The sequence below is a fragment of the Ruditapes philippinarum genome, unplaced genomic scaffold, assembly GCF_026571515.1.
Source record: "Ruditapes philippinarum isolate M1 unplaced genomic scaffold, ASM2657151v2 ctg3173_1_1_1_1, whole genome shotgun sequence".
In the NCBI taxonomy this organism is placed as follows: Eukaryota; Metazoa; Mollusca; class Bivalvia; order Venerida; family Veneridae; genus Ruditapes; species Ruditapes philippinarum.
Window position 1 is genome coordinate 92,071 of NW_026864198.1, and position 12,761 is coordinate 104,831.

Sequence of the window (12,761 nt, forward strand, 5' to 3'; positions counted from 1 at the left end):
ACAATCCAATACCTGCCGCCGAAATGTTGACATAATGCATGTATAGTGAAAGAAACATCTCATTTTTTTTTATCTTGGTCAACATTCACTATACATTTAGTATGTATATTGTCTACCTGACATAGTTTCATTACAAAAGAAAGTGATGTCATATTGGTTGTCTGATTATTATGCTTCTCGAAGGGTGAGCATATAGTCGCCGCTTCGTCCGTCCGTCTGTCCGCTATTGTTGTCTGGGACATAACTTTGAAACAACAGGAGGTATCAGCATGAAACTTTGAAATAAAATTTGATTTCATTGGTAATATACATAATACTATATTATATATAGTTTGTGGAAATAAATGGCTTGCAAAACTGTACGAAAGTAACAGAATAAAACTAGCATTTTATCAAACACAACAAGAACCATTTTAAATACAAAGGCACATTTTTAGAGATATTTTTTTATTAGCGTCTTCAAAATAAATATCTATGTTTTACATATTGTAAAGTGGCTAACAGTATATCATATCAAGGGTTTTCCTAATTCTTTTTCCAAACTAAATGCTTTGTATACTAGTGCGCCTAAAGTTCCACAGGTTAAACGACGTATTATATTCCATGCTGTAATCTCCTTGGTGAAGGGGAACCAAAATGACGAGTGTGGGTTTCCAAACACTTCCAAACCATGCATCCTCTCTCAAGTTTTCATTTAAAACATTTTTTCTTCATTTTAAGCTTGATCTTTTCGAAGAAAAAGTGGCTATTGCTACAATTTTGTTACAGTTGGTTAAAACTTTTTTATTCAGACTTGAGCTCATCTATGTTATGGACAATGCCTTAAAATTGACCAACCCAAATTGATAATGACTCGTAAATGACTGACCTTGAAGGTCAGATTATTGTTATTTCATTATTGTTTTTGCTGCAATTGGCCATAACTTTGTCAGTGTTAAATAGACTGTCTCCAGACTTGTGCTTAACAATGTATGGGACAAGACATAAAAAAAGATTTAATTGAACTTGACATTGACCTTAATTTGACCTTGACACTTCATATAAAATTATTGAATTTCGCAACAATTGGCCATATCTGTGTTATTTATGTATGGATTTGATGTATACTTGGGCAAAAGAACACTTATAGCAACACTGATATGTACAGTAACTCAACTATAACATTGACTGTCAATGTCAAATTATTGAAATTTGCTTAAATTGTCGTAACTTTGTACATACATAAAATTATGCCTTCGAACTAAAATAGGATGAAAGTTATTATCATATTATTATACATGTTATCATGACTTGTATAATTTTTGTTTGTGTATTAATATATTAATATTATAAATGAGAGCACTGTTCCAAGCTCGCGCTTTTATTTGCCTCACCATCGGTCTGTATGTCCTCTTTATCTATATATCCTCTGTTAACTTCTGATTGTACTTCATATGTCATACTTGACGTCTTCCCACATCTTTCCTTTATTCCTATGATAAAATCCAGTATAGAAGAAATGAAAATTACGACACCTGTGAAAATAAACGCCCCTCGCACGGTACTGAACGTATCTATTACAAAACCTGAAATTATATCAATTTAAAAAAATAACAATAATATTGATTTAAATCTCATTAGATGTCAACTTTACTAATACGCCTATGTATATTTGATTTTTGTCATTGTTTTTTTTTCGGCCGAAAGACTACATTTATAGTTCTAACACTTAACCAATGACTAGCCTTTTGGCACCAGTTTAGATCTCTGTATATTGTTGGTAGATTACATTTTGAACTTTGATGTTGAAATCCCTATATATAAATTAATTTCAAATCAAAAACATGGCAAATCCATAACAGAGAATCGGTAAGGTAAGGTAGATTGTAATCTTTATTGTATATAATGATCAGAAAGTTCAGTATTGCTAAAATGTTTACAGGCAACAGTGGATATGGTTCTGTTAACCATTTGATGGAATATGGCTTTCTATAAACATGATAAAAGCAAAATGCAAGCAAAACCAATGTATTGTTAGGTGGCTTCTCAGCTTTGTTTCTACAAAGATAGAAGCAAAGAAATGTACTTTGTGTCACTGTAAATTGTTTCTTTATATTAGACCAGATCAATAATTTTTAAAACCGAAAATCAAATTATTAAAAAATCAGTACAAATGATTTGTTAGTATTGGAACGAGCACAGTTACTTTGCACCAGTTACCATTTTGGCGACACGGCTTTCACTGTAGAGTAGTGTGAATGTTATTACTGATGTGTTACTGATAAGACATGCAAATGATCAACTGATTTGTTTTATTTATTTCTAGTTAAAGTTGTAATAAGAAACTAACCAGCAATAGGGATACCAGCTACGAATGCAAATCCTCCTAATGTTAATACTAGACCGTAGCCAACTCTTACATCCTTTGCTGCCAGTAAATGTACAGCCATGTAAAACGCCAAACCCGAACATATTCCTGGAATTTAAATAAATAGATAAAAACACTACATTTCTCATTATTCTGTAATTAGTATACATTCAATTTAATCATTGCAAGGGACAAGCTTCATTGATCTTTTTGGAAGAAATGTATTCAGTGTAATAGATAATTAAATATTTCCATTCACTTCTACGCATATTGTCAATACGTTGTCAAAAGCTTATCTGCAAAGCAATCAGTTGCATTGTATACATGACTATTACTTTGTAATCGAACGGAAAAAAAAGAAATTTAATTTATTAAATAATAACATAGAAGAAAACGAAGCAATATGAACACAAATAAGTGGCAGTGCAATAGTCAATGGACTAAGTCGTATAAAAGCACAAATTTACATCATACTACGCAGAGTTAAATGAAAACTATTATCATTTTTAAAAAATACAACCGCAAAGAATTTATTTCACGATGACAAGTCTACATCTTTAGGGAGAAATCAATTTAAGCATATGCAATATTATTATTTTTTATAAATATTTACTAAAAATACTTTTGTGATAAAATAACAGTATTAATAATTATTTTGCATTTGATTACGGTACGACTTTTTGAGCATCATTTAAGCATATATCAGTGACTTCCAGAAAAAGGAATGTGAGACAGGTCCTCCGTATTTCTAAAGGCGGCTTCCAAATAGAATATGCCTTACCTATGCTAACACCAATTAATCCCGAGAAGATAGCAAACATCAGTAATGACCTTGACCTCGTGATTAGACATGACGCAACACAAGACAGCATTGCTCCCGCGCTGCGAATAAATGCCAATTTACGCGGTATCTTTTGAACAAGAAACCCGAATAACAATCTTGCTGATAGATCGCCTACACCCATTGCCATTAATGAAATGTACACGTCTTGAGAACTTCTGCCAAATTCATGCATGAGGTCCGGTAGAAAAGTCGAAGGAACAAATAACATCAGATATATCAGAACTGTCGATGTCAAGTATAAAATGTAGCTAGAATCCTTCCAAAACCTTGATGCCCTCAATGTCCCGGAATTGGTTGCTAGAAAGCAAAATGATCTTATTCAAGTGAAGGTAAACGTTGTTTATACAAAAAACAAGACTTACTAGTAAACGTGGCTTATCATAGCGAAGGACATATAATAAAATTTTACAGACCGACAACATTAGACCTACGAAAATTTTGTAAACCAGTTCTTTCTTACACTTTATATTAAGATTTAAATGTTAATATCTAACGGTCACAATGTTGAAAATTATCAAACAAAACATGTTTATCGAGATAATGCCATAGATCATTTGCTGCAAGAGCTTTTTTTTGTAAAGTTATACTTTCGCTTTATTCTTGTACTTAAATTATGATAACAGTACAAATCAAGATAGAATTGAGATACTAAATCATACCATTCTTTGACTCGGATTCAACACACTTGGAAACATCTTGTTTATAAAAAATGAGTGCTGCTGGAAGTCCTAGTAACGATAAGCAAGCTAAAAACATATACGCTTTTCTCCAATCATAGGCTTCTATAATTACTGTGAGAATTGGCGGCAAGACAAGCGTGGCCATTGGAACACCAGCACTAGCCAACATGACTGCAACAGGACGCCATCGTTTGTTGAAATGAGGTGGTATAACCGTATACGCACAGTAATGATTGATACCAGCTCCTAAACCTAATAATATGTGCATGTCAGTTTTAGTCGCTTTGAGCAATCATAGCCCCTTTTTTAAAATGTTTTATTAAATGACAATACAACATGATAACGTGTCTAACCAAGTCTTTATTGAAGATATGGTGATTCTATAAAATCACTGTTTAAAAAACCATCTCCTTAGTAGCTGTGATATCAGAACTTTTAGAAAAAAAATTCCGGAATATTTCTTATTCATATCATATGCTTAGTTTAGATAAACTGTTAGATATTAATGTCATTTCTCATGGCCACCTCTTATAATTCCATATGGAATGGCATTGCATCTATTTATTTTGTTTTAAAAGATATATGTATGTTCAAATCATGTATATGCAATAATGAGATATAAATAAAGATATTACTTCTACTACTTCTATTATGGTTAATAACAAAAGATATGCATCAATAATGGCAATTTCTTTAATTGCAAGTTCTTTGTAAAGAAGTTTAAATTGTGATAATTACCTGCAGTTAGACCGTATGTTATATATACAGTTCTTATCCCGGTGGCAAACATAGATGTCAGCATACCAACAACAAGCAGTAGAGAACCGAACACGGTTGGCCATCTTTCACCTAGTCTATTGACGATGAAACTAAGAGGCATACCTAGAATGTCAATTGAAACTAAGACAAGTTCATAAATAAAGAAAACAAATCGGCAAAAATGCATAGAACATATATAAAATCTGATATTAAATAATGAAATACAAAATGATTCAGAAAGAAACACATTGTATATGAAAGTCACGATTAGAAGAAAGAAGTTTACAGAGACTACCAATGAAATCAGAAAACAAATACATAGAATATACAATCAATCAGTAAGTAATACACGGTAAACCAAATAAATCAAAAAGAACTACACGGGCGATTACACATTAAATCAGAAAAGAAATACCAGAAAGAAATCCAATAAATATACAATAAATCAGAAAGACAAACAAAGATTGCACAATAGAGTACAAAAAATAAACGGAATATAAAATAAGTCAGAAAGTCATACATGGTGAACCTAAATAAATCAGAAAGAAGTACAGGGATAACACAAACAGCCAGAAAGAAAAAATATGAAATACATTTATAAATACAATAAATCACAAAGAAGTACAGCACTGAGAAAAAATAAGAAATTATATAACAGTAATCAGAAAGAAGTATAAGGAATACGCAATGTATCGGAAATAAATACATAAAACAAGAAATGAAGCTGAGAGAAATACATGTAGCCACAATGAAACTTAGAAAAAGAAATGATAAAAAAATTGAAAACACATTAGGAGGTACCCATATGAAAAGTTTTTTTCCTATTTTTCTTTCTACCTCATATTTTTCGGGAGGTTGATATGCGCTAGTCATCACTGTATAAATAGGCCTTTGAAAGTGTAGCCATTGTAATTTAAGTAATCTTTTATCATACAGTACTATGAACGGTCTGTCGCGGATATATCGGATACCTATATAAATAAACATGTATAAGTTAAAGAAATCTTGTTTGCATGAATCAGCCATTGTACAATCTAAATATATATATCTTTAATAAGAATCATTTTAATTTTTATAAAGAAAATGAAGAAACATAATAACCAACGAATCCTAATAGCCCGTTAAATATTGATGCGATCCAAGCAGCTTCTGTGAAGTTTGTGCCGAACTCGATCCTCATTTCCCTGTACAGAACGCCAAACGACAGACTTATACCACATGACAGCATGTGAACTAAATGACATGCGATAACTAACAGGATTTGTCGTACCATAATTTCTCCTTGTTTGGTAATCATATGAAGTGAAGAAGAAAAAAAAAACGCTCTCTTTTGTGTTATAATTTAAGTCAATGTTAGATGGTTTAAGTCACATTGTTGTCGTGGTCTTTTCGCCAGATTCACTTAATCTTACATTTTCGCTAGCACCGCGCAACAACAACCTGATGTGATATCGTTTATTCGCTAGCGATAAACCGTCGCGCGACAACCAACTGTTTAAATTATTCGGCGTATTAATTATCGTCTGTTCACTAGCGACAAACCGCCTCTCTCTACGTCAATGAGCACATTGTCGTCCATTTGCCGCGAAACAACAAACCGTTCTAAGTAAATTAGCTGCTGTAGTCTGTTCGCTGGCAAAATAAAAAGACGGATATAAGTAAATTTTGCTAAAAGACGACTTCAGGAAAGTCATAGAAATAAGCCAGTATGTCAAATTTTTTTGAAAGCCTCGGAGATAAGAGATTTATTTCCGGATCACTCAAAACAAACTATATGAACTTGAAGATCGCGTTTGTATTTTATGTGCACTTTATGTAACAGCCTTCGCCAACACATTATAAACTCCCAAGTAGTTTTTGTAAGAAGTTTCACATTTTATTAATATTAAAACTACTTTAGTATATAGCTTGATTTTAACATAAAAGTCTATTAACAAATCATATATTAATATGATATCCGCAAGAAATAAAAACGTTATGTTAATTACACGTTTAACTTGATGAAAATCACCATAAATAAAAAAGTAGGTCTTCACATGGTAATATGTAAGGACCGAAAAATATGTCTTCTGAAATTACACATATTGTACGCTTTTATTAAGTACATGTATAATAAGTACCGATAGCTGGTACAATAAATTGCACCAATTGAAGTGTCCGCCATAAGTTTATGCAAGTAATTTGATACAGCATTTGCGTAAAATACTTAATGTGATATCATAAACCATTTATACTGAAAGATACGGATAGGAAGGTTGGTTAAAAAAGAATAAATTGAAAAAAAAAGATCAACATTTATATAAACTAATAGGCTTTTTGTTTTCAATATTTAAACAAATAAAAATCACTATTTAAAAACAATTTGTTTGTTTGGTCAGGTTGCACGGTTGTGTCCGTAAAAATACGACATTATATCCGAAATATCGATTTGTTGTTCAAAAACAGTTTAAGTGCGGGAAATAATATTATTATTAACGTGTAGTGACGTCATTTAACTTCAGTTTGATATATGAGCCGCGTCACGACAAAACCAACATAATGGGTTTGCGACCAGCAAAGAATGCGGTATTTCGGTTCAACCTAGCTACCTAATAAAACTAAAAACATGTAAAACAATAGTATTTTAAATAGCTGGAGTTTGTTGACAATTGTTATTTCTAATTATAATATGTAAAAAATTGTTACACCCAATTGAGGCATATTTTAAATTACAAATTGTTGTCAACATATTTTCAATCATAAAGTGACTACCGAAACAGACAATATGATTTTTCTTTTTGGACGTCAAATATTTACAATTGAATTTCTACACATAATCTCTTTTACATGCAAACCACGTGGTAGAATCTCTCCTTTCAATCCGTATTTGTTTCCGAGGTATTTATAGATTTAAAGCCAAGACACTTTCTCGTTGTATCTGTATATAAATAGGCCCGGAGGTTTCATTAAATCGGTTCAAATTTCAATATGTATAAATATAAATATAAAGTTTGAGTTCAGACTTTGTGTGGCATATTTCGGGAAAATTTAAAAACGCAATAATTTAGAGCGATTTCATTGGCAGGCAATCTTTGGCGAGTTGTAAAATAAGTTATATGCGTTCAGGGTCTTTCAAATAGAAAAGACCCGGATGCGTTATAATCCAGCATTGCTCCCATATAAGCGAACATTATTTAATGTTGCTATTTCCAAAATGTTACAAAAATGTCATTCTCTGTTTAGAAAATAACTGTATATATTACTAAATACATTGTTATTCTCAATTACAACATTTGCTCATAATAGGGGTAAAAATTACTTTGTAGCATTATGATCATGAGTTGATATATAATTAACTCTTGCAACCAATAATAACGCTGACGGCCTAGTACGAATTCAGTTAGGAAAGTGGGGAAAATCTTCACATAAACGAAAAAGTCATCATATCAAACTATTTGTATAGGCATGGTGGCATCTCTAGCGTTCTACAAAATGTCTACAGTTTATAAAAAAGATAATTATACATCTTGCATATCTTACGTTTTAGGAGCAAATGCTTACTATGCATAATACATATATTCTATTTCATTTTGTATATCCAAATTTACCGGCTTGTCAAGAATCTTTACTTCGTTTTTTTAATTTTTCGCTTTTAAAATTTTTTAAACATGATTTTCCCCAAAAAGTTGAGATTTGCCAAAAGTTTTTTTAACATGCAGGGTAGAATTTTACAAGATTTTTTGAAAAAGTTTTTTTTTAAAAAACACCACCTCAAGAAGAGATATAGGGTTTTACGGAAACCCTTTTTCAGAATCCCAAGATTAAAAGGTGGGAAAAAATTTATTGGGGACTTTTTAGGGGCACTCTATGGGCAATTGAAATTAAGATTTCAAAATTTAAAAAAAATATACTTTATGTATTTTTGTATAATTTAAAGGTTGTTAAGAAAATTTAAAAACATTCAAATTTTTCTTGACCCCAATTTAAACTTTAAAAGTTAAACTTTTTTTGGGAAAAATGTTTAAAAGATTAAAATGTTACAAAAAAAACAAGGGTGCCATAGTCACAAAATACGCCCGTTTACGAAAGCTTTAGATGGAGATGGGGGCATTATGGATAGTGTTATCTGGCAAGCAAGTTTTTATTCTTGGCACTGTGTTGTTAAAATGAACCTTAAAACAAATCAGTAGGGAAGATATGCACAGGATGTGTGACCTTGACCTTGGTCGCAGGGACCTGAATTTTATGCACGGCACTCAGCCTCACAATGATGAACATTTGTGCCAAATTATATTGAAATCCCTCTATGCATGTAGAAGTTTTGCTCCAGACAAGCGTTTTTCTATGAGCTCTAACTGTGACCTTCACCTTTGACCTAGAGACTTGGTTCATGTGCAGGGCACTACGTTCATGGCGGTGAACAATTCTATAAAGTAACATTAAAATTCCTCCATGCATGTAGAAAATATGCTCCGGAACAACATCTGGATATTTAATCATCTCCAGTGACCTTGACCTTGCAAATATTAAACCTAAATATTAAATGTGTCACACCTTGCAGTCATGATAGTTACCATTTGTGCTACAATCCATCAATAAATGATGACTCTAAATATGGTCCCTATAACACATCTTCAAATTTTTATCTAAAACTTTTGACCTCTATGTGTAACCTTGACTTTGGTCGCAGGGATCTGAATTTTGCGTGCGACACTCAGCCTCACAATGGTGAACATTTGTGCCAAGTTATATTGAAATCCCCTATGAATGTAGAAGTTTTGCTCCGGACAAGCGTTTTTCGAATGAGCTCTAAGTGTGACCTTGACCTTTGACCTGGACCTCATGCATGGGGCAATACATATCATGGTGGTGAACATTTCCATAAAGTATATAAAAATTCTTCCATACATGTAGGATATGCTCAGACAAAATCTGGATATTTCACCATCTTTAGTGACCTTGACCTTGCATATATTGACCTAAAGTACATGTGTCACAGCCGTAGTCATGATAATGACCATTTGTGTTACAATCCCTCAATAAATGATGATTAAATCGTCCCTATACACATCTTCATATTTTTATCTAAACTTTGACCTCTATGTGTGACCCTTGACCTTGGCTGCAGGGACCCTGAATTTTGTGCGCGACACTCCGCCTCACAATGGTGAACATTTGTGCCAAGTTATATTGAAATCAATCTATGCATGTGGAAGTTTTGCTCCGGACAAGCGTTTTTCAATGAGCTCAAAGTGTGACCTTGGACCTTTGACCTAGAGACCTAGTTCATGTTGCGTGACATGGCTTCTCATAATGGTGAACATTTCTATGAAATTTCATTAAAATCCCTCCATGCGTGTAGGAGATATGCTCCGGACAAAATCTGGATATTTCATCATCTTTAGTGACCTTGACCTTTGTATATATTGAGCCTAAATTATATGTATTACAGCCATAGGCTTGATAATGACCATTGTGTTACAATCCCTCAATAAATGATGACTAAATGGTCCATATACACATCTTCATATTTTTATCTGAAACTTTGACCTCTATGTGTGACCTTGACCTTGGCCGCAAGGACCTGAATCTTGCGCGCGACACTCCGCCTCACAATGGTGAACCATTTTGCCAAGTAAATATTGAAATCCCTCTATACATGTGGAAGTTTTGCTCCGGACAAGCATTTTTTCAATGAGCCTCTAAGTGTGACCTTGACCTTTGACATAGAGACCTGGTTATGTGCGCGACACTGCTCCTCATAGTGGGTGAACATTTCTATGAAATTTCATTTTAAAATCCCTCCAACATGTAGGAGATATGCTCCGGACAAAATTGGAACGCGCCGCCCGCCCGCCAGGGCGTTCCCAAATACTCGTCCCGTTTTTCAAACGGGCGTATAAAAACATTACATATTTCGTAACTCCATGACTTAAACGCCTAATCACTACTTACTCGATGTCCTTAAACCCACCTTATTTCTATTAAATTACAATAGCCAGCGCAAAAATTTAATAAATAATAACTTGCTCATTTGGTATTGACCGGGAATAATGGACGTTATGGTTTTCATGAGTCAACCGGGTACACTTAAAATGGACCGTGCCATACTAACAAAGTCTTATTTACAGGTAATAAAAAGGGCATCGAACACGAGACTTATCTGATTAATTTAAATTTTGATTGCCGAGAAGTTTTGATGGTCTTTCTCGTTTCCCGTAAGTCCACAACATTTAATTCCCCAGAAAGACCAGTAATCTTTAATGTATGGAGAATCTGAATTTTGCTTTTCTATCTTATCTCTTCATTCCCCTCGTCGTCACAATCAGAGCTGCCATCAGACTTAAGGGTGTATTACTTTAAGTCCGTTACCAGTACTGGCAAATATGCAGTGCCATTACCAGTAACCAGTCCTTTAGATTTTAGCTCGGTAATACTGCAGTAAACCAGTACTTTTTTTGGTGAAGTAATTTAAGTATCAGTACCATTATTTTAATATATTCAATCAAAAGTTTGAATAAATACAGAACAAATAAATTGCAAATATTAATTCAGCAAAAAATAAAATCATAATTTTAGCTTTAAAGTTAACTCATAACAATATTTACCCAACTTTTATAGTTTTTAACATACTATTTACAAACAATATTTACAACATATATTCCATTGTCCATATCTAATTGTTAGTAACCAGTCAACTGTATAAATAAATACAATGCAAACATCTTTCATTTAAAACACAACAGTCTTTTGTTGCCTTTCGCACCTTCACACCTCTGTTCAATTTATAACAAAGTAAATAACATCATTCTATGGTGCTAACAATATCACTTTTTTCACTTGAAATTGGATTAATTAGAAAAAAAGAAATTAATTAGTGTTTATTTTGCTCTTTTACTAGTAAATACAAAGTAATAAAAGATTTTAATAAGGATATTTTAGGGTAAAGAGTTATTGAGTCTGTTTATCTTAATTTAATTTTGACTTAGTCTTTGGTGCTTTTTATGATAAATACTATGTTAACATTTGAAAGAATATTGCAGCAAATTATCTTTAAATTTGATAACTTACTTTTTCACAAATAAAAATATAGTTAATGTAATTTACAGCTTTATTTTATGAGAAAAATTGATGCTATTTTTAATTTTTATCAAAACCAAAAGTACTGGGTAATGCAGTAGCAGTACCACTTTTTAAGACAGTAATGCAGTACCAGTACCAGTAGTAGCACAATTTTGTAAGAGTAATTCAGTATCAGTACCAGTACTTGCAAAATCGCTGCAGTACCAGTACCAGTAATGCAGCTCTGGTCACAATAAGTAAATCCCAGAAAAAACGAGCCAATCAACGAACATGTTCTAGACAGACAGTGAGTGAGGAAAAACTAATACCTGCACTTATTTTAACGCACTCTGCATATATGTTTATGTACGATTTAACTCTGACGTTTTCTATAGTAAAGTCTCCAAACTATCATACAATTATATCTTACACATTCAAATATAGGCAGGTTATATGTAGAAAAGTCGTTTATTTTTCAAATTAAAGTAGCGGAATATGCAAACTTAGTTCAGTCATAACATTATAAACAATATAAATACAAAGGAATGTATTCTATTCAATTTTTGCAAACCATGACATATATAAGATTGTATTTGTCAAGACTTTATTTGCAAAATACAATCTTGGAGGACACCTTCCGGAATAAGTAGACAATAATTTGATAAAACACGCATTAGTTTCCTAAAATTGCCCACTTATTACAAATGTGACATTTGAAAGCAAAGTTTTTAACTTTATAGTATTAATAAGTTTTGAGACAAAATGGTATTTTTCTATGAGATAATCTTGGCATACATTGGACATGAAATTATTTGGTATATGTATTGGATATGAAAATTGTCAAATATCACTTTGTTTCCAGAGTTTTGTACATATTTATTACTCTTTACATGTCTTTATCATTTTATGTCATGTGAATAAGAGTTAGTCATTCTCACAATTAATTATGACGCGTCACCACAGCATAAAGTAGCTACATTTGTATATGTTATGTGTGCATATTATTGCATATTATTGCTGTTGCATGAGCATAATTATGCATATATTAATCATCACACTCTTAGGTGCAAATTGGTATAATAATATAATC

General features: G+C 32.4%; 1 protein-coding gene across 2 annotated transcripts; it reads right to left on the minus strand.

Annotated features, from left to right (window-relative positions):
- Window positions 1-345: 345 nt before the first annotated feature.
- On the minus strand, window positions 346-6,729 carry LOC132724804 (monocarboxylate transporter 4-like). 2 transcript variants are annotated; one of them, XM_060709768.1, is made up of 6 exons: window positions 5,732-6,729; window positions 4,610-4,753; window positions 3,851-4,123; window positions 3,129-3,488; window positions 2,330-2,455; window positions 346-1,472 (listed from the first exon to the last, which is right to left on the minus strand). In XM_060709768.1, exons 1-6 carry the CDS (start codon window positions 5,925-5,927, stop codon window positions 1,327-1,329), a joined length of 1,245 nt encoding a protein of 414 aa, XP_060565751.1. In that variant the 5' UTR covers window positions 5,928-6,729; the 3' UTR covers window positions 346-1,326. The 2 variants fall into 2 exon arrangements, with proteins under 2 accessions (XP_060565751.1, XP_060565750.1); XM_060709767.1 differs by having other exon boundaries at window positions 354-1,565; window positions 5,732-6,726.
- Between the last annotated feature and the right edge of the window lie 6,032 nt (window positions 6,730-12,761).

What these genes read in the sequence shown, in the direction of transcription:
- LOC132724804 (XM_060709767.1), bottom strand. Translation starts at nt 5,927, where the DNA reads ATGATTACCAAACAAGGAGAAATTATGGTACGACAAATCCTGTTAGTT. An exon ending in AACATACGGTCTAACTGCAG is followed by an intron (nt 4,124 to 4,609) that starts GTAATTATCACA and finishes ACATATTATTAG; the next exon opens with GTTTAGGAGCTGGTATCAAT. An exon ending in ATTAATTGGTGTTAGCATAG is followed by an intron (nt 2,456 to 3,128) that starts GTAAGGCATATT and finishes TTTAAATTCCAG; the next exon opens with GAATATGTTCGGGTTTGGCG.